Source organism: Mytilus edulis, chromosome 9 (genome assembly GCF_963676685.1).
Source record: "Mytilus edulis chromosome 9, xbMytEdul2.2, whole genome shotgun sequence".
NCBI lineage: Eukaryota > Metazoa > Mollusca > Bivalvia > Mytilida > Mytilidae > Mytilus > Mytilus edulis.
Genome location: NC_092352.1, coordinates 62372780 through 62399325, shown reverse-complemented (window position 1 = coordinate 62399325; position 26546 = coordinate 62372780). Strand labels below are relative to the sequence as shown.

The window sequence follows — 26546 nt, the reverse complement described above, 5'->3', positions numbered from 1 at the left end:
CCAGATATGATGTAGTTTAAAAAATTTAAGTTCCCAGCATCGGCAATCAGGATGTAGGTGTCTGACAGATGGTAAAAGCCTCCATATCACAAATCATCAAACTGCTGACCAAACATGAATTTGTTCTTTTCAGATGTGCATTTATTTGTACCTTAGGAAAGTGTCAAAAATATTTGTTGGACGAACTGAAGGACATAGTATTTGCAATTTATTTTATGAATGAACTGCCCTGGTTGACTTTGTGTAATTTGGGGGAAAACACTAAAAATATATATATAGATATAACTTGGATGGAGAGTTGTCTCATTGGCACTCCTACCACATCTTCTTAAATCTAAATAGTACATTGTGACGTGAAATTATTTGCTTTGTGACATCAAATTTATCTGGAAAAACAAGATCATGAATAAATACAGCCTGCACTCTTGTAATTGAGGTTTTAAAAGAAAATAGTCATTAGACATTTTATTTTTCAATAACTGTCAAATAATGTAGCACTGGTTGAACAATCAGAACTCTGACATATCAAGTTTCACGTCCTTGAAATCTGTCTTTTTTCCTGCAGTCATTGGCACTGACCTTGCAATAATAGTTTAAACTTGCAATAAGTTTTAACTTTCGTTAAATATCCAACTGAAATTGATTTCAATCATCAAATTTAATGTGAGTTTTACAGATGTTCTCTTTACTTATTCTCTGTGCCTTTTCTATCAACTGAAAACAGACAAAAAACAAATTACTATTTAAGTATATATTTTATCAGAACAAAGTCAAACCCAAGTATATCCCTTGGATAGTATTAATTGTTTTCATTTTTTGTTGGGTTACTGTCTCATTGATGTTTATTCCACATGTTCTATAATTCATATATAATATCAAAATTGAGTTAGAGGTCTCAGATGCCAAGTTGTCTAAGTAATTTAACAACTGTACCACAAGCCTGTCAACTTGTGTGTTCCACTCCTATCCTAATTTCCTAGGATTGCCAGTTTTCCAGGTTGGTGGTTCTCTCTGGGACAGGTACTCTGGCTTTGTCCACCAAAAACAAAAATGGCTGCCATTAAATAGCCCGATAGTGCTAAAATTTATTTGTATCATAATAGATATAAGAATATGTGACAAGAGTTCCAATAAGACAACTCTCCATCCAAGTCCAAAATTTGTAAAAGTAAACTATTATAGGTAAAAGTATGTTCACATATACTCTGAAACTTGTTTGATAAATCATGCAAAAAGCTACTATTTTGAAGTTCCTTAAATTGTTTTAATGAAATGAAGCTTGTGTAAAAAATTGTATTTATTCATTTATTGAATTATACAATTATTATATTCTTTTATAACAGGAAAGAGTATAACCCTATAACTACATCTGTTAGAGATGGGTTGCGTTCAATATCTAGCGGCTACATAGGGCTACGCAGATTTACAACTATTGAATGTGTAGCTAGCCTAGCTGCTACATAGATATTGATAGCAGCTAGGCTAGCTACTCGTTCAGTAGACAAAAATCTATGTAGCACTACATAGCAATTACAATATTGAACGCAACACAGATCATTATAAAAATATATTTTGTTTCTTCACTTATAATCTTACCTTTTGTGAGCCTCGTTTTTTCTTGTTCCCTTTGCTGCTGAATTTAGAATTTCTATCTGATTCTAACTTATTCCAGTAGTCTTTTTCTTCTTGTTCTGTCAATAAATACAACAATATGTTAAGAAACAACATCATATAAAGCAACTTTTTTGAATATTTTAATTTTTTCTTAATTGAGCAATACATGTACTTTAAATCCTGGTTGCTCAGTAGTGGCAGTGGCCAGCTTGTGACAACATTGTGATTTCAAAAGCTAACTTTCTTACTTACTGTAACAATGAACTCTATTACTTTATTTAATAACTTTCAGACTGGATAGAAAAATACAAATTTTGAAACAGGAGAAAACATGTTTTTACTTGTTTCAGATGTACTTTATGTTGATTATCCATTATTAAAAATGTCAAGAATCAAGTCAAAACTTTGTCAATAGTTTTATTGTTTGTTATTTCAAGGTTTTGTCTTTTTGTTATCTCAATGTTTTGTCATTTGTTGTCTCAATGTTTTCTCTTTTTTTATCTCAATGTTGACACATTTGTTAAGGCAATGTTTTGTCATTTGTTATCTCAATGTTTTGTTATTGGTATCTCAATATTTTGGGGTTTTGATGTCTCAAGGTTTTGTCTTTTTTTATCTCAATGTTTTGTTATTGGTATCTCAATATTTTGGGGTTTTGGTGTCTCAATGTTTTGTCTTTTTTTATCTCAATGTTTTGTTATTGGTATCTCAATATTTTGGGGTTTTGATGTCTCAATGTTTTGTCTTTTTTTATCTCAATGTTTTGTTATTGGTATCTCAATATTTTGGGGTTTTGATGTCTCAAGGTTTTGTCTTTTTTTATCTCAATGTTTTGTTATTGGTATCTCAATATTTTGGGGTTTTGATGTCTCAAGGTTTTGTCTTTTTTTATCTCAATGTTTTGTTATTGGTATCTCAATATTTTGGGGTTTTGATGTCTCAAGGTTTTGTCTTTTTTTATCTCAATGTTTTGTCATTTGTTATTGCAATGTTTTGTCATTTGTTTTCTCAAGGTTTTGTCACTTGGGAAATATGGTATTAATGGCAGATATTTTTTTAGAGTCTCTGTTAAATCAAAACCAAGATTTTTTTTTACTTTGATTTATTCAAAGCTTGACATATAGTGAAGACACACGTTTCTTCTGGGTTTGGGATTTTCTCACTGTGTAGAAGACCCATTGGTGGCCTTTGGCTGTTATCTGCTTTTTGGTCGGGTTGTTGTCTCTTTGACATATTCCCCATTTCCATTCTAAATTTTATTTATTTCAACCTCCAGATGTCTTTTTGTTTTTTTATTATATTTGGTTGCTGTTTTATTTACCCAACATTTTCTATTGTTTGTATTTGTTCATTTACCTTTTAAGAGAGTAAAGAAATAAGATCCACTAGTAGCCTCAGCAAGTCTTTTAGCGCTATCACTGTCTTCCATTCTAATATGGCCTGCCTTATCTCCTTCTTTTACATCAATATAGGCTATCTGGTAACCTGTACCTAAATCTTCCTGTCAATTATATACAAATAGCATTTAATTTACCCCGGTAGTGATCTGTTTTATTTGGGTGTGAAACAGTCTTATAAAATTACATGTATAAAAAAAATTGCTTGCATTTACTTAAAGCACGCTCAAAGGACTTTAATAACCAAAATAGATTTTATTTGACAACTGCAAAAGTTGAGTAAATATAAATACCTTGACTTCCTTCCTGTACAGTGGTTGTCCTGACGTTATATAAACTATCACATCGGGTACAAACTCAATTTTTGGTCTATCTGTGGATTTCTTAACATCTGAAAGACAAGTCGAGATTATTGTAATTTAAATTCAATTTAAAATATTATCCATTTGTTCAGAAAAGTTTGGTAGTCCAAAGAAAATATTAATTTTTTTATTAATTATAGCTGAGTGCTTAAACAGGAATTCGTTTTTATGTGAAGAGATTTGTAGAATATATTTATCTTGAACACTGGATTAATATAAATTATTTTGATTCTAATAGGACAATTTCGATAATTTTGTTATTTGTTTTTCACTTATATATCTTTCAATATAATTTTATTCATTCTGAGGCGTACAAGAAGCTTTAAAACGCCCAGTATTTACAATAGATTTTTTGCTCGTGGAAACATACTTGTCACGTCACCTTGATTTGTTGCCATGCCAAGACAATAACATCATTTCGCAGAATTTTCGTTTTATGAAACTTTACCATGAAAAATAAATTGAAATGAACTGATTTGTTTATTTTTCTGTAGAATAGTGATAAATATATTGTATCTGAATCTTGCCCTGCGTAAACATGGGGTTTTAATGTCGAAAATTGTGAATATCTGGCAGTATAAATAAGTTGGTCGTAACACGGAACAGCCCTCTGTGTATCCCTGCGTTTGTGCTAAACTGGTTGACGATAATAGGTCGTCATATTAGAATTTTAAATATATACAAGAGGCTTGTATTAAAGTCTTAAAATAAATTTACTATATAAAGGAAAATTAGAATAAAACAGTAACTTATTCATTCATTACCTAACATTTCTTTTTCCTTTTCTATCATTTCTTTGTCTATTTCTTCTTTCTTTACCTTTGTTAATGTTTTCTTCAGTTTGTTCATGCTTTCTTTTTGTAATTTAAGATATTCAGTTCTCAAATCCAACCATTCTTTCCTAAAATCAGAAAAATATGCACCATCAAATATAAGTCTGACAGGTAGATTTAAATATTTTCAATTTTATCTAAAAAAAAACTGCTGTATAAATCAACAATATATAATATCTGAAAAAAAACAATAGTCAGACAAATTCTAGCATTCATAGTTTTAAATATTGTCTTTTTGAAAACTGTCGAAATAACCTCATTTTGAGATATTTCTTTTACTATTACTATAATTACAAGTGTATTTTATTAAGATGCTCATGCATGAAAATATCTTTTTGAGTAAAGTGTTCATTCATATGTATTTCATTTTGTCCAAAAACTATGCGTGAAATGTCAAATTTTGGTAAAAATTTTCAATTCCCTAATGTTTATAATTCATATAAATATTACATGTGACGTTTCTGCTTTAAAATTTTCATAATTATAATCACCTGGTTATTTAACAAGAAATTATGCATAATTTTAAAAGTCTTAAATAATTTAAATATTTTTGAAACTTTAAGGGCCAAATTATGGCTCTTTTCATGCTTCCTCATTTCCAAGGAAATTCTTGATAGATTTTTCCACATAAACTAAAAATATTTTTATTGAAGATTCATATCCCCAAGTCTGCTAATTCCTTTCCAGGAGTGTGTTGAAGTTACTTCACAACAGGACTAAGAAATGTCAGAGGATACATTGAGCATATGACAACATTATCCTTGATCCTATGCTGAAGATTGACTTTAAGTCTATGATGAACTTAACTAAAATGTCTGAAATGAAAACTAGAGGCTCTAATTAAGAACCTTGGTATATGTGAATATTAAACAAAAGCACCAGATGAATTCATGACACAATTGTGTTTTGGTGATGGTGATGTGTTTGTACATCTTACTTTACTGAACATTCTTGCTGCTTACAATTAATTTATCGCTATCTATAATGAACTTGGCCCAGTAGTTTCAGTGGAAAATGTTAGTAAAAATTTACAAATTTTATGAAAATTCTTAAAAATTGACTGTAAAGGACAATAACTCCTTAGGGGGTCAATTGACCATTTTGGTCATGTTGACTTATTTTTAGGTCTTACTTTGCTGTACATTATTGTTGTTTACAGTTTATCTTTCTATAATAATATTCAAGATAATAACAAAAAATGGCAAAAATTCCTTAAAATTACCAATTTAGGGGCAGCAACCCAACAACCAGTTGTCTGATCCATCTGAAAATTTCAGGGCAGATAGATATTGACCTGATTAACAATTTCAATCCGTCATATTTGCCTTAAATGCTTTGGTCTTTGAGTTATAAGCCAAAAGGCAAAAACTGCATTTTACCCCCATGTTCTATTTTTAGCCATGGAAGCCATCTTGGTTGGATGGCCAGGTCACAAGACACATTTTTTAAACTATTTACCTCAAAGATGATTGTGGCCAAGTTTGGATTAATTTGGCCAGGTAGTTTCAGAGAAGAAGATTTTTGTAAAAGATAACTAAGATTTACGAAAAATGGTTAAAAATTGACTATAAAGGGCAATTACTCCTACAGGGGTCAACTGACCAATTTGGTCTTGTTGAATTATTTGTAGATCTTACTTTGCTGAACATTTTTGCGGTTTACAGTTTCTCTCTATCTATAATAATATTCAAGATAATAACCAACAAGAGGCTGTCACAACGACAGCAAACCGGATTTATTAATATTTATTTGTGTCCTGGCAATATCACAAGAACCATTACTGATGAATGGTGAAAGTGAAAATCGTCAATATCAAATTTGACCTCCATTTTGTCATCAGTATCAACATCTTAAAATTGGAAAAGCTTAGATTGAATGGTTTATGAGTAAATGCAACAACGTGAATGGAAACGCCATTTCACAATCTTTCAAGAACCATAACTCCTGAACAGTAAAAGTCAAAATCGTCATAATTGAACTTGACTTTTAATTTGCCATCAGTAACAACATATAAAAATTTCAAAAGCTTTGGTTGAATGGTTCATGAGAAAATGCACGGACACGACTGGAAACACCATTTTTCAATCTTTCAAGAACCATAACTCCTGAACGGTAAAAGTCAAAATCGTCATTATTGAACTTGACCTCCATTTTGTCATCAGTAACAACATATTAAAATTTGGGAAGCTTAGGTAGAACAGTTCATGCGTAAATGCACGGACACGACTGGGAACTCCATTTTTCAATCTTTCAAGAACCATAACTCCTGAACGGTAAAAGTCAAAATCGCCATTATTGAATTTGACCTCCATTTTGTCATCAGTAACAACATATTAAAATCTGGGAAGCTTAGGTAGAACAGTTCATGCGTAAATGCACGGACACGACTGGAAACTCCATTTTTCAATCTTTCAAGAACCATAACTCCTGAACGGTAAAAGTCAAAATCGCCATTATTGAACTTGACCTTCATTTAGTTGTCAGTAACAACATATTAAAATTTTAAAAGCTTTGGTTGAACGGTTCATGAGTTAATGCACGGACAACATTTGATTCCCGCCCGCCCGACCGCCCGCCCGACCGACCGCCCGCCCGACCGCCCGCCCGCCGTACATCCCCAAATCAATAACCGACATTTTTGTCACAAAAATCCGGTTAAAAATAGCAAAATTTCCTCAAAATTACCAATTCAGGGGAAGCAACCTAAAAACCTGTTGTCCGATTCATCTCAAAATTTCAGGGCAGATAGATCTTGACCTGATAAACAATTTTATCCTGTCAGATTTGCTCTAAATGCTTTGGTTTTTGAATTGGGTGCTATAAACAGTTTCGTATAAAAAACTAGGGGTTATTCCCCAACTAAAAATAGACATGGAGGGAAGTCCCTTTTTATCAACATAATTGGTGAAAAAGTATCATGTTTTTTGTATTTGGTTGTAAAGATATGTTAATTAACTTCAATTTAAACAGGTTGAATGATTAAAATAATTTAAAAAATTAGATTAAATATTCATGTTTTGAGGAGAGACAACACTGTAAACAGTCTGTTTTTTTGGCAGTGAAAATTCAAAACTTATTTGCAGCCACTGTAGCTCTTTTCGGAGCAGGCGAACGTACCCTGAAGCATGAATTTTTTGAAAGACCAGGTAAAAATCTATGAAATTCATACAACTTTGATTATGAAAAATGTGCAGGTATCATGTCTTCAGGGGTGTGCACATGACCTGATTTCAGGTTTTTTAAGCTTAAATTAGGCAATGTTTTTCCCAGTTTCTCTGGATAAAACTTTTTTATACTATTAAAAGTACACTTTTTTTTTATTCCATTATAAACTAGAGAACATTCTGATTCCAGTGATATCTAGTTTTATACAGGTATCTTTATTAATCAGTCCACCACTAAGGGTCACTTATACATGGTCCCTCAAAATATGACGTCATAGAAAAAAACTGCATTTTACCCCTATGTTCTATTTTTAGCCATGGCAGCCATCTTGTTTGGTTGGACAGGTCACCGGACACAATTTTTAAACTAGATACCATAATAATGATTTTGGTCATGTTTGGTTAAATTTGTCCTAGCAGTTTCAGAGGAGAAAATTTTTGTAAAAGTTAACGACGACAGACGACGATGACGGACGCCAAGTGATGAGAAAAGCTCACTTGGCCCTTCGGGCCAGGTGAGCTAAAAAGAAATAAAAGAAAAGATCTTTTGCTTTGGTTTATATCAATAACATGTAGATAGTTTATACATAAAGCATTTCTTCTAAAACTTACTTAGAAATCACTCTTAGTTCTGGTATATCCTTTTGCTTAGTTTTATGATGTCTGTTTTTCTTTCTCTTTTCTGTAACTTTTGTAACAGATTTTTCATCGCCTTTACTCACTACAGATATTTCACTCTCTGTATTTTCTTTATTGTCACAAGTTTTCTCTTTTTTACACATTTTTGATGGAGGTTCTATTTCAGTATCAACAGTATCTAATGTTTTACGCTTGCGTGTCTCTCTGTCACTTTCAGAATATTGATCTGAAGTTTCTGATTCTGTCACTGAAATCTGTCCTTCACCTTTTGATTTCTTTCTTTTCTTACTTTTATTCTTCCCCGATTCTTTGTCTCCACTTTCATCTGACTTTGAAATACTTAAATCTTTATTATCCTTCTCTGAATGAGAGACAACTGTAGTTAGGTCTTTGTTATCATATTCTAACTTGATTTGTTTTGTGGTGTTTTCTACTCCATCAACACTACATTCACTAGTTTGTCTTCTTCTTTTTCTCTTTTTTGCTGATTTTGATGGGGATTCTGTTACACTTTTTTCTGGTGATATGGGCACATCCTCTAAAATAAACATATAAGGTTTTTTTTCTTTACTACTGTAGATTTATTATTATTCTAGGGATAACAATTTTTGTTGACTTAACATGAATTCAAATGTTAGATGAAGAGCACTTTTTCTATAGACTTGTATTCAGACTATGGCTAAACAACGAAGTAGAATATCCACAAAAGGCAATAATTTTTCAACCCATTAAAATTGGTACCCACCAAAATAAAGAATCCACAGAAGTTATCTCAACATTTTTTAGGTATTTTAGTATGACATGCTTCTTTCGCTTTTGTGAATAATAAATGCTCTAAATCCAATAAAATTTGTTTGCACATGCATATTTTGACTACTGCAGATGATGAATTTTATCTAATTGTCATGCATTTAATATATTTCATTAACTTTAAACACTTCCAAACTCTTAAATGATGCACATGTTGTTACTTATTCATTTATTATGACTGTAATATGTTGCAATTCGAAATTGACATATTTGACCTAGATACGACAACCGTTCATGCAGGCTGTTCAAAACTCCTCCCTCTGAAAAATCACATTGACAGTCATTTGCTTGTTTTATACAAACAAAACAAGAGGCTCTCAAGAGCCTAAATCACTCACCTTAATTCTTTTGGTTAAATCTCTCGTCAATGATTATTTTGGCTTTTCAATTTATTTAAATGTTTTTTAGGATCGTCCTATTTTCTTCAAAAGCCAAAAAAAATAATCATTTTCTCCTATGTTCTATTTTAGCCATAGGAGCTATGTTTCTTGACATACAAGGAAATAAAATATAAAATTTATACTAGATACTCTGAAACTCATTTAGCCTAAGTTTGGCTGAAATTGATACAGCAGTTTCAAAGGAGAAGATTTTTTTAAAGTAAGTCAACATGATGAACAAATTGTGAAAAAAAGTCTTTAAAGGGCAATAACTCCTTAAGGGGTCAATTGACAATTTTGGTCAAATTGACTTAATTGAAGATCTTACTTTGCTGAACATTATTGCTGTTTACAGTTTATTTCTATCTATAATTATATTCAAGATAATAAACAAAAACAGCAAAATTTCCTTAAAATTATCAATTCAGTGGCAGCAACCCAACAACAGGTTGTCTGATTCATCTGAAAATTTCAGGGCAGATAGATCTTGACCTGATAAACAATTTTACCCAACGTCAGATTTGCTCTAAATGCTTTGGTTTTTGAGTTATAAGCCAAAAACTGCATTTGACCCCTATGTTCTATTTTTAGCAATGGCGACCATGTTTGTAGATAGATCATAACTTCGGATACAATTTACAAACTAGATACCCTAAGGAACATTCAGTTAAAGTATGGAAGTATTTGGCCCAGTAGTTTCAGAGGAGAAGATTTTTGTAAAAGATTAATAAGATTTACGAAAAATGGTTAAAAATTGACTATAAAGGGCAATAACTCCTAAAGGGGGCAACTGACCATTTCCGTCATGTTGACTTATTTGTAAATCTTACTTTGCTGAACATTATTGCTGTTTACAGTTTATCTCTATCTATAATAATATTCAAGATAATAACCAAAAACAGCAAAATTTCTTTAAAATTACCAATTCAGGGGCAGTAACCCAACAACAGGTTGTCTGATTCATCTGAAAATTTCAGGGTAGATAGATCTTGACCTGATAAACAATATTATCCCATGTCAGATTTGCTCTAAATGCTTTGGTTTTTGAGTTATAAGCCAAAAACTGCATTTGACCCCTATGTTCTATTTTTAGCAATGGCGACCATGTTTGTTGATAGATCACAACTTCGGATACAATTTACAAACTAGATACCTAAGGAACATTCAGTTAAAGTTTGGAAGTATTTGGCCCAGTAGTTTCAGAGGAGAAGATTTTTGTAAAAGATTACTAAGATTTACGAAAAATGGTTAAAAATTGACTATAAAGGGCAATAACTCCTAAAGGGGTCAACTGACCATTTCCGTCATGTTGACTTATTTGTAAATCTTACTTTGCTGAACATTATTCCTGTTTACAGTTTATCTCTATCTATAATAATATTCAAGATAATAACCAAAAACAGCAAAATTTCCTTTAAATTACCAATTCAGGGGCAGCAACCCAACAACAGGTTGTCTGATTCATCTGAAAATTTCAGGGCAGATAGATCTTGACCTGATAAACAATATTACCCCACGTCAGATTTGCTCTAAATGCTTTGGCTTTTGAGTTATAAGCCAAAAACTGCATTTGACCCCTATGTTCTATTTTTAGCAATGGCGACCATGTTTGTTGATAGATCATAACTTCGGATACAATTTACAAACTAGATACCCTAAGGAACATTCAATTAAAGTTTGGAAGTATTTGGCCCAGTAGTTTCAGAGGAGAAGATTTTTGTAAAAGATTACTAAGATTTACGAAAAATGGTTAAAAATTGACTATAAAGGGCAATAACTCCTAAAGGGGTCAACTGACCATTTCTGTCATGTTGACTTATTTGTAAATCTTACTTTCCTGAACATTATTGCTGTTTACAGTTTATCTCTATCTATAATAATATTCAAGATAATAACCAAAAACAGCAAAATTTCCTTAAAATTACCAATTCAGGGGCAGCAACCCAACAACGGGTTGTCTGATTCATCTGAAAATTTCAGGGCAGATAGATCTTGACCTGATAAACAATATTACCCCACGTCAGATTTGCTCTAAATGCTTTGGTTTTTGAGTTATAAAACAAAAACTGCATTTGACCCCTATGTTCTATTTTTAGCAATGGCGACCATGTTTGTTGATAGATCAAAACTTCGGATACAATTTATAAATTAGATACCCTAAGGAACATTCAGTTAAAGTTTGAAAGTATTTGGCCCAGTAGTTTCAGAGGAGAAGATTCTTGAAATAGTTTACGACGACAGACGACGGACGACGACGGACGCCAAGTGATGGCATAAGCTCACTTGTCCCTTCGGGACAGGTGAGCTAAAAAAGGAGGTTCATGGAAGAGCCTACGCAAACACTACACATCGGACATAGAAATTTCAAATCAGAATCGAAATAATTTATGCAAGCTATACTTTATTGTAGTTTTAACATGGGTAGGCATTATATTTGTGATTCTAATATGACGTGCTTCATTCGCCTTGTAAACAACACTGTGATAAAATCCTCGATATATCTATACTTAGCGCAGACTTAGAGATATACATAATAATGGCCGTTACAATATACTTCCCACGTAAATCTACATGTATTGGAACCTATTTGCAGACCCTTTGCCTATTTTATTGATTTAAAAAGTTTATAATTCGGATGCATAATAAAAAGCAGTAATGCACATAAGCTCGGAGAAATCAACAAAATAGAAATAAAATAAAATTCCGCGAAAGTCTATTAATTTTTTTGGCGCATTTAAGTCATTTCAAAATATGATGTCATACAAATGAAACCGCTAAAGTTGAAAGTTTTCTGTTACGTGAACCATTGAAATTCGTATGATATTGTATTAAAACTGATTTTTAAGGTAGGTTTTGTTTTATTTTCTATTCTATTGCATTATTTGCATATTTACTAATTTCAGCAAGTCAACATAGCGGCTCCTTAGTTACGAAATGTCAACTTTGGATTTGACGGAAGCTTACGAGAAAATCATGTAAATTAAAATTGGCAAATGTTGGGTTTGAGATTTAGAAGAATTAAACAGGTTTTTTTCTAGCGGTTATTCACGAAATAACCCATGCAAGCTACGGATTTATTAAGATATTTGAGCTTTATCTAACAGGGAGTAAAAAAGATCAGCCACACACACATCAAACCAACCCTCGCTTCAGTATTTTAATGACCGTATTTGCCTTACTAGAATCGAAATAATTCATGGAAGCCATAGATTGTTGGAAATTTACACATGGCCGGGGCTGTAATATTCATTAATTTTATCCCTCGCTAACGCTCAGGCTAAAATTCGAATATCACGCCCCAGGCCATGTATAAATTTCCAACAATCTATGGCTTCCATGAATTATTTCTTAATTATTTTTGCCTGAGCCATTGCATCAATTACTTCTTAATTCTTTTCAATAAATGTTCAACATTGATTGAAGCAACATGTCACAAATTATTTTAGGATGAATAAAACTTTTATAATACATGCAGTATAACTGTGAGTAAAATCACGAAAGAATTTCACCCAAAACACTCCCCCTTTTCTTTCCCTTTGCCAAGTTGATTATCTCTCCTCTTTCTGCTTGGAACAGGATTATCTCCCCTATGGATGCACATTCGCAAGTGATATAAGGTGTAGAATGTATGTCTAGTGGTTTTTTTTAGGAGGAGTTGCTCTTACAATAGACTGTTACCACATATGGCAGCATTAAAATAAGAAAGTTTGATTAGCTCCCCTTTAACATGCAGGACTAGGATTATATTTCTGTATGGCGTATATGCACATTTTCAGGTAGTGTTCTACAACTGTATAGTTTTACCAGTATCAATCTAACCATTTAGGAAAAAATGCATTTAAAAGGCATATCCCCAAAAACTTTGTGTGGTGGTATTATAAATTGTTAACACAAAGATATATTTGCCTGAATGCCCTTATCACAAATTTGAACACTTATTGATGCTGACAACACTAACTTAAAAACTTATACAGGAAACATCAAACCCTTATTTTCTCTCATCTGACTTTCCTCACTTATATAAAATAAGACTTCATGTCTCGGAATTAATAACATAAGGAATAAGACAGACCAGGAGGGTACAAATTTACCATTCAGTATTAAATCAACCCAGTAAAATGTGTGGTAAATTACCTGTGTTCTGAAGAGCTTTCTGTAAATGAGTCATCTGTTTACTGGTTCTGGGAAATTTCCCAGGTTTGTCGCCAGCCTCAGCAGGTGGGTTATTCAGTTCCTGGAAAATTACACAAAATTCGGGCTACATTTAACTGATATATCTTTGTCTGCTAATTACAATATCTTGTTCAGAAACCTTTTAAAATTTCAGTAAATGTGAATACCCACCTGACATAGCATTTAAGATTTATCAATCAGTTGCACCCACTAACATTTTTTAACCCCGCCACATTCTGTATGTGCTATCCCAAGTCAGTAGCCTGTAATTCAGTGGTTGTAGTTTGGTGCTGTGTAACATATTAGTTTTTTGTTAATAATTTTATACATAAATTAAGCCGTTAGTTTTTTTGTTTGAATTGTTTTACTTCTTTCATTTCTGTGCCTTCTATAGCTGACTATGTGGTATGGGCTTTGCTCATTGTTGAAGGCCATTCAGTGACCTAAAATTATTAATTTCTGTGTCATTTCGTCCCTTGTGAAGAGTAGCTCATACTGACCTCACAAGCTTTATGTGCTGACTCTATACTATCAAACTCTATAGTTATACTGACATATAGAACTGAAGTAGATAAGTATACACTGACCTCACAAGCTTTATGTGCTGACTCTATACTATCAAACTCTATAGGTATACTGACATATAGGACTGAAGTACATAAGTATATACTGACCTCACAAGCTTTATGTGCTGACTCTTTACTATCAAACTCTATAGGTATACTGACATATAGAACTGAAGTAGATAAGTATACACTGACCTCACAAGCTTTATGTGCTGACTCTATACTATCAAACTCTATAGGTATACTGACATATAGAACTGAAGTAGATAAGTATACACTGACCTCACAAGCTTTATGTGCTGACTCTATACTATCAAACTCTATAGGTATACTGACATATAGAACTGAAGTAGATAAGTATACACTGACCTCACAAGCTTTATGTGATGACTCTATACTATCAAACTCTATAGGTATACTGACATATAGAACTGAAGTAGATAAGTATACACTGACCTCACAAGCTTTATGTGCTGACTCTTTACTATCAAACTCTATAGGTATACTGACATATAGAACTGAAGTAGATAAGTATACACTGACCTCACAAGCTTTATGTGCTGACTCTATACTATCAAACTCTATAGGTATACTGACATATAGGACTGAAGTTGATAAGTATACAGTGACCTCACAAGCTTTATGTGCTGACTCTATACTATCAAACTCTATAGGTATACTGACATATAGAACTGAAGTAGATAAGTATATACTGACCTCACAAGCTTTATGTGCTGACTCTATACTATCAAACTCTATAAAAGTAAAGCCTTTAGAATCTCTTGTAGATTTATACCTGGGTATACTGACATATAGAACTGAAGTAGATAAGTATATACTGACCTCACAAGCTTTATGTGCTGACTCTATACTATCAAACTCTATAAAAGTAAAGCCTTTAGAATCTCCTGTAGATTTATATCTGGGAATACTGACATATAGAACTGAAGTAGATAAGTATATACTGATCTCACAAGCTTTATGTGCTGACTCTATACTATCAAACTCTATAAAAGAAAAGCCTTTAGAATCTCCTGTAGATTTATATCTAGGTATACTGACATATAGAACTGAAGTAGATAAGTATATACTGACCTCACACGCTTTATGTGCTGACTCTATACTATCAAACTCTATAAAAGCAAAGCCTTTAGAATCTCCTGTAGATTTATATCTAGGTATACTGACATATAGAACTGAAGTAGATAAGTATATACTGACCTCACACGCTTTATGTGCTGACTCTATACTATCAAACTCTATAAAAGCAAAGCCTTTAGAATCTCCTGTAGATTTATACCTAGGTATACTGACATATAGAACTGAAGTAGATAAGTATATACTGACCTCACACGCTTTATGTGCTGACTCTTTACTATCAAACTCTATAAAAGTAAAGCCTTTAGAATCTCCTGTAGATTTATATCTGGGTATACTGACATATAGAACTGAAGTAGATAAGTATATACTAACCTCACACGCTTTATGTGCTGACTCTTTACTATCATACTCTATAAAAGCAAAGCCTTTAGAATCTCCTGTAGATTTATATCTAGGTATACTGACATATAGAACTGAAGTAGATAAGTATATACTGACCTCACAAGCTTTATGTGCTGACTCTATACTATCAAACTCTATAAAAGCAAAGCCTTTAGAATCTCCTGTAGATTTATACCTAGGTATACTGACATATAGAACTGAAGTAGATAAGTATATACTGACCTCACAAGCTTTATGTGCTGACTCTTTACTATCAAACTCTATAAAAGCAAAGCCTTTAGAATCTCCTGTAGATTTATACCTAGGTATACTGACATATAGAACTGAAGTAGATAAGTATATACTGACCTCACACGCTTTATGTGCTGACTCTATACTATCAAACTCTATAAAAGCAAAGCCTTTAGAATCTCCTGTAGATTTATATCTAGGTATACTGACATATAGAACTGAAGTAGATAAGTATATACTGACCTCACAAGCTTTATGTGCTGACTCTATACTATCAAACTCTATAAAAGCAAAGCCTTTAGAATCTCCTGTAGATTTATATCTAGGTATACTGACATATAGAACTGAAGTAGATAAGTATATACTGACCTCACACGCTTTATGTGCTGACTCTATACTATCAAACTCTATAAAAGCAAAGCCTTTAGAATCTCCTGTAGATTTATATCTAGGTATACTGACATATAGAACTGAAGTAGATAAGTATATACTGACCTCACACGCTTTATGTGCTGACTCTATACTATCAAACTCTATAAAAGCAAAGCCTTTAGAATCTCCTGTAGATTTATATCTAGGTATACTGACATATAGAACTGAAGTAGATAAGTATATACTGACCTCACACGCTTTATGTGCTGACTCTATACTATCAAACTCTATAAAAGCAAAGCCTTTAGAATCTCCTGTAGATTTATATCTAGGTATACTGACATATAGAACTGAAGTAGATAAGTATATACTGACCTCACAAGCTTTATGTGCTGACTCTTTACTATCAAACTCTATAAAAGCAAAGCCTTTAGAATCTCCTGTAGATTTATATCTAGGTATACTGACATATAGAACTGAAGTAGATAAGTATATACTAACCTCACACGCTTTATGTGCTGACTCTTTACTATCATACTCTATAAAAGCAAAGCCTTTAGAATCTCCTGTAGATTTATATCTAGGTATACTGACATATAGAACTGAAGTAGATAAGTATATACTGACCTCACAAGCTTTATGTGCTGACTCTATACTATCAAACTCTATAAAAGCAAAGCCTTTAGAATCTCCTGTAGATTTATACCTAGGTATACTGACATATAGAACTGAAGTAGATAAGTATATACTGACCTCACAAGCTTTATGTGCTGACTCTTTACTATCAAACTCTATAAAAGCAAAGCCTTTAGAATCTCCTGTAGATTTATACCTAGGTATACTGACATATAGAACTGAAGTAGATAAGTATATACTGACCTCACACGCTTTATGTGCTGACTCTATACTATCAAACTCTATAAAAGCAAAGCCTTTAGAATCTCCTGTAGATTTATATCTAGGTATACTGACATATAGAACTGAAGTAGATAAGTATATACTGACCTCACAAGCTTTATGTGCTGACTCTATACTATCAAACTCTATAAAAGCAAAGCCTTTAGAATCTCCTGTAGATTTATATCTAGGTATACTGACCTATAGAACTGAAGTAGATAAGTATATACTGACCTCACACGCTTTATGTGCTGACTCTATACTATCAAACTCTATAAAAGCAAAGCCTTTAGAATCTCCTGTAGATTTATATCTAGGTATACTGACATATAGAACTGAAGTAGATAAGTATATACTGACCTCACACGCTTTATGTGCTGACTCTATACTATCAAACTCTATAAAAGCAAAGCCTTTAGAATCTCCTGTAGATTTATATCTAGGTATACTGACATATAGAACTGAAGTAGATAAGTATATACTGACCTCACACGCTTTATGTGCTGACTCTATACTATCAAACTCTATAAAAGCAAAGCCTTTAGAATCTCCTGTAGATTTATATCTAGGTATACTGACATATAGAACTGAAGTAGATAAGTATATACTGACCTCACAAGCTTTATGTGCTGACTCTTTACTATCAAACTCTATAAAAGCAAAGCCTTTAGAATCTCCTGTAGATTTATACCTGGGTATACTGACATATAGAACTGAAGTAGATAAGTATATACTGACCTCACAAGCTTTATGTGCTGACTCTTTACTATCAAACTCTATAAAAGCAAAGCCTTTATAATCTCCTGTAGATTTATATCTAGGTATACTGACATATAGAACTGAAGTAGATAAGTATATACTGACCTCACACGCTTTATGTGCTGACTCTATACTATCAAACTCTATAAAAGCAAAGCCTTTAGAATCTCCTGTAGATTTATATCTAGGTATACTGACATATAGAACTGAAGTAGATAAGTATATACTGACCTCACACGCTTTATGTGCTGACTCTATACTATCAAACTCTATAAAAGCAAAGCCTTTAGAATCTCCTGTAGATTTATATCTAGGTATACTGACATATAGAACTGAAGTAGATAAGTATATACTGACCTCACAAGCTTTATGTGCTGACTCTATACTATCAAACTCTATAGGTATACTGACATATAGAACTGAAGTAGATAAGTATATACTGACCTCACAAGCTTTATGTGCTGACTCTTTACTATCAAACTCTATAAAAGCAAAGCCTTTATAATCTCCTGTAGATTTATATCTAGGTATACTGACATATAAAACTGAAGTAGATAAGTATATACTGACCTCACACGCTTTATGTGCTGACTCTATACTATCAAACTCTATAAAAGCAAAGCCTTTAGAATCTCCTGTAGATTTATACCTGGGTATACTGACATATAGCACTGAGCCACAGCTGTTGAAGATTTTCCTTATATATTCATGGTCTACATTATGTGGGAGACATTCCTGTTGAAAAACAATTACATGTATTACAATTCATTTTTCTTTGCAAAATTCAAATTATTAAAGTTTTCATGATGTCATAACATAACAAAAAGACTTAAAAATCAATATTTCCTGCTCCTCTGCTAATTATATGTAAGCACAGGGCATTAAAGAGTAAGAGCCAAGATTTGTCGACTCAGAGCAATTATAATGTGTCAAAGTAGAGTAACATGTTTTCCTGAAGACTGTTGCCATGTTAACTAGCACATTTTAAATCTTGCTCAGCATGTCAATATGGTACAAGTTGAGTTAATATTCATATTACATTAACATGTTCTTGTCCTGAATATATGCATTTAATTTCCCTTTCAGAATATCTACACAACAATTATTTGTTAACCTTTATTCTATATACAGGAAACTTCAGACAGATAAAGAAATTAATTGTGTTTTTAAAGCAAATGTTACTTTGTTAGCTCGACAGAGAAGAGATAGTTGCACAAAATGTATATTGAGTACTGCCATTGAATTAAAAAAATATGTTTTCTAAGAAATTTTTTACCACATAAACTGTTCTATCATCAATATCCTTAGCACTGCTGACAGGTTTAGTTCTTTTTACCTTTGTACCATCTTCATTGACCTAAAAATAATCATAAAACATATAAATATAACCCATCTTCATTAACATTAAAACCTGATAAATTTCAAGCAGCACATTTTCCTGTACTTGTATCCTCTATGTATGTTTTATCACTTTATGAATTATAATATATTTGGTTACCCTTACGCTAACCTGTTAAAGTTTAGACTTTTTGGTGTTTACTCCATCATGTCTATATAACACTAACATGTAAAATTTTAGACTTCATAAGTTTTACTCCATATGAAACTTACCTGTAAAAGTTTAGACTTTTTAAGAGCCGATGCGATTACACTGGCGTCTAATGTCATATCCTTTATTTTATTGAACCTCAAGAAAATATCCAAGCTAATATCTGAAAATGGTCAATAAAATCATTTGCAAAAGCATAAATAACATGATATGGCAATACAAAGACAAGTATATACAATGTGACAAAACGACAGATAACAGAGAACAATACATAATGTAATTAAAATATAGATTCCACAACTGCAACAAGTGTGTTATGATATTTCTCCACTCGGGAAGATTAAATTTCAATATTTAAAGCGTGAGGCTTGCCAAGCTTTTTAAATAATTAAAATTTAACTGTTAAGAGTGGAGAAATATCGTAATACACCAGTTATAGTGGTGGAATCTGTTTCTCTAATAATTTTTATCCTTCCTTTTCAAAGATTTGAAGAAAGTTGTGTACTTTTTATGTAACGTCATCAGGTATGGTCGCCTTTTTTCATGACGTCACAATAGGAGAATTCAAAAGAAACCAAGAAAATTTAATGTCACAACTAAACTTTGACCAATCATTTGCCTAGAACAGATTTTTCACTAGTGAGGAGAAATATTTTTCTCACACTGATCAAGAAACGTGAAAAACAGCACAAAAATTAGAGAAGTACAATTAATTCAACAAACATGATCTATATTTCAGATTTTTAAAACTGCTCTTTTTGCATAATTATTGTAATGTTTTAAGTTGAAAACAATTGTTTTTTTCTTCATGTTCCCAATATTTTCTATGGAGAGTTCCCTTAAACTAACCTTATAAAATTTAAAATAAAATTATTGATGCAGCTGCCTTTGCTACACCACCAATAGCATCCTTAAGTCTCATCTGTGCAACTCTGTCAAAGCCAGACAATAACTAAAAGACATCTTGAGGATGACAAAAGGCCTTCATCAATAGATATGTGTCATCCCTAGTCTTTCAAGTTGTGAAAAAATTTAACACAATCACTGTTTGTTAACATTAGCTATTACATTGTACCAGTACTTTTTATAAGAATGAATTGATTTAAAATTCAACTTCGTTTTTAATAATAAAATTCTAAACAAATAAAAGGAAGTGTAAAGGAACATGCAATTCCTAGTTTAAACGTTTGGTTTTTAGCTACATGTTTGAGTTGTTTATTCTTTTGTTTCTGGTGTAATGCTATGTCAACTATTGTTTCTATGGTAACTTTATGTGAAATATTGTGTATTGTTTCATCTTTTTCCATGAGTGTTGTCTGTTCTAATTCCAACAATGAATTTTGACTCCCCCTCTAGTATCATTCACTATTTCTAAGAAGAACTCCTTACATCCATCTTCTGCTTCCACAATCTGTTTCTTCATGAATCTGTCCCTGTTCAAATTGGAATCACTGAAGTAAAATTCCATCTAAAATAAAAGGTCAACACATATGAACAATGAACATGATAAAACTATGACAAAAAGAATTATATTTTCAGTAGATCTTTTAAAGACTCTGTTAATCCCCTGATCTAGATAAAACAAGAATGTGTCGATAGTTCAGATGCCCACTTCCAAAAACTTTAACCTGAAGTGGGACAAATGGATGAACAAATGAACGAACAGATGAACGGATGTATCTTTGGTGGGGCATTAAATAGGTGAGAGTAAAGATCTAAATCAAAGAGCAGATTGCTCTGAGGGATACAATTGCCATTATAAAATGTAATTTACGTAATCTGAATAGGTACAAAATAGCCAATCCACTGATCCAAGGAAATTAAATATTTAAAGAGTTAGGAATAAGGGTTCCTCCTAGAATTAAAGTAGGAAAATAGGTGATAAGATACGAAGTGAAATACCTTCTCTCACTCTGAGTCTCAGTGACTACTGTGGAAAGTAAACTTGGAATTGATGGTACAAAAACAAAACACATTAGGCCTAAGTACATTTTTCATACACTTGTATCCGGGATTGTCTATTTTGTAACTATTCAGATTACGTAAATTACATTTTACATGTGCAGTTGAACTAGTTTTGAAAATAATATCATCCAGCTACATGTATACATGTGTCAATGAAAACAATGGCAATCATATCCCTCAGAGCAATCTGCTCTTTGATTTAGAGCTTTACTCTCACCTATTTAATGATGGTTCTCTATTTCTTTATGGAAGTACAATATCAAATATCAGTTTCATAACGGTGACATATAAGAAAAACTCCACTTCAGTTCTTATGTGACAGAAATAGATTTATCGGCATTCAGAGAACTCTCGCATTTTTATCAAAACTGGTGAATTCCCTCTGACGTGTTTCTAAATTTATAAAAACACTAAATATAAATACTGCTTAATTCTTATTTTCCGTGTTGTTAAAAACATGCATATAAGTCAAGAGAAATATCAAACATGAAGATTATGAAAAGAACATTATAGGAAAGTTGTTTAAGTTCAATCCCTTTGTTTGTTTTTACCTTTTAAAGCAAGACAATCATAAGAATCTGAGATGTTCCTTAATGTTTAGAATAAAACAGTTGACATGAGGGCATGGCCCTGAGCCAATGGTATAAGTCTACAGATTGCTTAAAAGCAATCGTATCCCAAAAAAGTCCAACACATGTTCATGTCCAAGTACCAAGTCAGAAACCTTGTCTGTGGCTGATCTGGGACATGTGCTTAACATTTTTTTTTTATCCAACATATATAATATACAACAGTACAGTTATCAAATAGCAAGTAAATATATATATATATAAATGTAATATAATACAACTCATCAGAAAATGTATAGAACTTGAAAATAACATAATCAAAAGACACATGAAAGACATTAGTTGCCCATCAGAAGTCTTTTGTATTTTTTGTGTGTTCCATTGCTGCCTCATTGCCATATACCCCACCGTTCCTCATTATCCTAAACAAATAAACAGGACTGCAAGAACAACAATCAAGCCACATTAACTTAATTATTGGTCTACCACTGATAAAGATAATAGGGAAGGACAAAGTACTTATAACATTAGTTTAACCCTGTATGAGTGTTCATGAGTTTGTCCTAACATCATGAAGTAATTTATTTTGTCAAGTATTTTCAATTACTTTTATAAATGTTAACTTTTAATGTCTATCAAAACTTTGGTAGATATAATTATATATAATAACTACATTAACTCATTGGACCATTATGACCTTGAGACTTATTCAACAAACCTGTTGCTTGATACGACCATATAAAGCTTTCATTCTTTTCCTTGGCTTCTTGTCCTTTGTAGTCTCTTTATCTAATGTTTCTGTTCCTGCCATAACACTGCAAAAAATATTATAATTTACTATGAAATACAATTTTCACCTCACATCTTAATTCATACATTTTGTCTTTTTTGGTATATTTAACTGTGAACCCATTTTTTTCATCTATGATCTTAATAAATATGTGTATAAGAAGATGTGGTAATGCATGTTTAGGGGCCAGCAAACATGGCTAAGCCCTGCTCCAGGTGTTGGATTTTTTTGCTGTGTTGAACTTGTACATGTAGACCCATTTGTCATGTTTTTGGCCTTGGGTTGTTTCTTCTTTTTGGTCGGGTAGGGTAGTTGTCTCTTTGACACATTCCTCGTTTCCATTAATTTTATTGTTTCGAAAAAGGAACTACATCATTTTTGTACATCGTATTACTTAAAAAAAATCATTTTGTCATCAAGTGTGTATTTTAGATCTGCTGTGAATGATGTCTTGATTGAAAAAGTCATTTGGAATTCCATTCATGCTGCAATATCTCATTCTGTATTTTAAAAGGCTAAAGGCAGCTTGTATTGTATTACAATATACTCATCAACTGAAAGTTGGATCCACATAAACTCAGCAAGTTTTTATTTGAAGTTGCCTTGTTTGCGTTTTATATTTGAAAAAAACTTCATCTTTTCATAATATTTTACGAATACTCTATAACATTAATCAATATTGATACAAATTTTTATAAATGAATATGTTTTTTCATTTGTTTCTTCCCATTTGTTTGATGAAACATTATATTTTACTCCCTTCCATCAAGGAAAAAAACCAATTGTGGATGGATGAATTGATCCAAAATTCATGGATAAATTGTGGTGATGGGATCCACAGCCACAGCACCTTTATAAATAATGAGCACTGCCACCCAAAGCACCTGTTCAACACACAGAACTTGTGTGGTTCTCATTTGAAGGGGATAAAGATGTATATTTCACACATTCTATATATACATGATATATATTGTTTAAAACAATTTATGATGAAATGTAATGTGTAATTTAATTAATTACATTTTAAAAACTGTGTAATGTGTAATTAGTGTAATTCATATTTTTGCAATGTAATGAGTAATTTAATTAATTACATTCCAATGTAATTGACCCCAAGTCTGAACTTAAAGGTAAGGTAGTGGTCCCGAAACAAATTGTGGACGAACTGGTAATGAGGCCGAAACGTCTCAAAACGACAAAAGCTTCAAAAATACAGTCCTCTCATAACTCATCTACATTGCTATAGGGCACATGCACTGCAGTCATGAGTGGCAAAGTTTACTTAGAAAACTAATTCCACTTAATTAAGAGAATCTACCTTCTTTTAAATTTCCTTCTATAAAATAAAGGGAGCTAACTATACAAAACACGGAAATGTTACCCACTATTTTATTGGTTTAATTTTCAACTTTAACCAATCAACATCTATTTTATATCTCCTTACAGAGGTCTCTGGGGAACTCGATTCTCCTTTGCAGATTTAGCGGAATTTTCTAAAGTACAAATGTAGCTCACATTCAGTTTTACAAAGATTTTTATATTAGCATATGCTTCTTTTATGCATCATATACTTTAGTATTCTTATCAAAACCTTTAAATTTTCTATCCGGTTTACCTTGATTTTGTTTATCGCCGGTCAAACGACCGATATGCTGTTTTGGTCAGAATCGAGCCGGCCTAATAGAATTCCTGTAACTACATCAACTACACGATTTCCCCTACCACACAATTATAAATTATATATGGCATGATACGGAAGCTAGGTCATATGAAACGCACGTAAATTAGAATGACGTCAAAAAATGATGATTATCCCAAAGTTACGTATAATGAAGGAGTTTCTGCAAAACCAACTGGGACCTCGGAACACCAGCTTCTTATGCAGGCAATCAGTACAAATGCCGGACAATTAGTACAACAGCTTATTCAAAAGAATCCCCAGGTTGTCCATGAAAGAGGTTTGTTTAACACTTACATGGTTCACAAATTTCACTCAATGCATATAAATATTTCCAGAAGCACACAAACAAAGCTCCATATAAATTGGTCCTTGATTTGTTATTTTTAGCTCATAAATCCTTAAGCATTGTTCATCGTCCTCCTCGTCAAACCTGGGTAAACTATTTCAAACATCTTCTTTGAAATAACTGAACATTCAAACCAAATTTTAGCTGAAAGATCCAATAATATAGTTTGTGTTTTATTTTTCTGTATCGTCAAAAAACATCACCGCCATGGCTTGAAATAGAACATAGGGGTAAAATGCAGTGTTTTGCTTATATCATAAAAACCAAAGCATTTAGAGCAAATCTGACAACAGGTTAAGGTGTAAATTAGGTGAGTTAGGTTCTATATACATGATATATCAGTCAAGAAATTTTCAGATGAATCTAATAACCCATTGTTAGGTTGCTGCTACTAAATTGGTAATTTTAAGCAAATTTTGCAGTTTTTATATGACATTCTAATACATGAAATATGACATGCTTTTTTCGCTTTGTAAACAACAAGTGATAAGATTCTTGATATATCTATACTTAGCGCAGACTCAGAGATATACAGAATAATGGCAGTTACAATATACTTCCCATGTAAATCTACATGTATTGGAACCTATTTGCAGACTCTTTGCCGATTTTATTTTTTTAAAAATTGCAATAAAAAAAAGACAAAATAATTGTTATTCCTTTTCGGGTACATAATAAAAAGAAGTAATGAACAAGAGCTCTGAGAAATCAACAAAATAAAAATAAATTCCGCGAAAGTCTATTAATGCTTTTGGCGTATTTAATAATTTCAAAACAAGACGTCATACAAATGAAACCACTAGCGTTGAAAGTTTTCTGTTGCGTGAACCATTGAAATTTGTATGATATTGTATTAAAACTGATTTTTGGAAAGATTGGAACTTGTTCTTAATCTTTCCTTAGGCACTGGCCTCCCTAACAACATGACAGGTTTACTACTATTACTGCATGTATTCACACTGAAATATAGTTCCCTATAGTTCTCATGTATGTGCACATAATACACATATAAATTGTGAAAAATGGGTATATTTTTTGGAGCAGTTTATTCAAGAATGTATGTAATGAAGGTGTGTTGATGTGCAGGCTTTTTTTAAGCATTTTGATTAGGTAATTGAGTATTGATACAATACTAGTATGATTGACAACTGTCATTATCACCAAACATGGACAAGGTGGACCTTAAATTACAATGCCCCACCTCCTAAAATGTCAATCAAATTGACCACATTACTTATCAACATCAGTGTTACATAATTGTACAGACCCAATAAACATCTCAATACACAAATATTTGACCTCATAATTGAATACACAAATGTATATATTAGATGTTTGATATATAAGGATGATAGATTTATTTATTGCCTATTACTTTTGATCTACATTACATAAAGTGATTCTGTAAATTATGTCTGAAAGATAAATGATTAATTAAGGATTAACACAATCTTTTTAGATGTCCCCTTGAAGGATGGAACGGAAAATTTTGCTCTGCTGAAATTCGTTGAAAATGTCGTTTTAAGTTACAGCTGATTTTTATTCCTGCTTGAACCCTGCTGTTTATGCAATTTTCAGCAATACTGTTTTATTAATGTTCTTTTGTCCCCACCATACCTTAATATGAAATTATTCAAACTACTCTTCCAATCTTTCCACAGGTGCTATCCAGCACTTTGATTGAGGTAGGTTGTGTTTTATTTTCTATTCTATTGCATTATTCGCATTATTTACAGATTTCAGCAAGTCATCATGGTGACGAAATGTCAACTTAGGATTTGACGGAAGCTTATGAGAAAAACATGTAAATTAAAAATGGCAAATGTTGGGTTTGAGAAATAAAAGAATTTTTAAGCGGTCTCTGCGGTTATTCATGTAATAATCCATGATAGCTACAGATTTATTAGAATGTTTGAGCTTTATCTAACAGGAAGTAAAAAAGAACA

General features: G+C 32.2%; 2 protein-coding genes across 2 annotated transcripts in view; one reads left to right on the top strand and one right to left on the bottom strand.

Moving 5' to 3' along the window:
* Window positions 1-450: 450 nt before the first annotated feature.
* Window positions 451-23966, bottom strand: LOC139488763 (la-related protein 7-like). Its single transcript, XM_071274648.1, has 14 exons — window positions 23892-23966; window positions 22502-22598; window positions 20639-20717; window positions 19312-19412; window positions 18977-19057; window positions 18350-18435; window positions 18145-18223; window positions 13334-13433; window positions 7983-8547; window positions 4138-4274; window positions 3305-3402; window positions 2971-3115; window positions 1597-1691; window positions 451-714 (listed from the first exon to the last, which is right to left on the bottom strand). Exons 2-14 carry the CDS (start codon window positions 22592-22594, stop codon window positions 646-648), a joined length of 1728 nt encoding a protein of 575 aa, XP_071130749.1. The 5' UTR covers window positions 22595-22598; window positions 23892-23966; the 3' UTR covers window positions 451-645.
* A 261-nt stretch (window positions 23967-24227) lies between these two features.
* Window positions 24228-26546, top strand: part of LOC139488762 (uncharacterized) — a 31608-nt gene continuing 29289 nt past the window's right edge. Inside the window, exon 1 of the mRNA XM_071274647.1 lies at window positions 24228-24531. Coding sequence (XP_071130748.1) covers window positions 24363-24531 — 169 coding nt within the window. The 5' untranslated portion in view covers window positions 24228-24362. The remainder of the gene's footprint in view (window positions 24532-26546) is intronic.

Excerpts from the sequence above, each read along its gene's own strand:
- LOC139488763 (XM_071274648.1), bottom strand. The coding sequence starts at position 22,594 with ATGGCAGGAACAGAAACATTAGATAAAGAGACTACAAAGGACAAGAAG. Across the intron at positions 19,058-19,311 it reads AAAAGTCTAAACTTTTACAG|GTCAATGAAGATGGTACAAA; the intron begins GTAAGTTTCATA and ends GATTATTTTTAG. Across the intron at positions 1,692-2,970 it reads TTTCTTTACTCTCTTAAAAG|AACAAGAAGAAAAAGACTAC; the intron begins GTAAATGAACAA and ends ATTTATTGACAG.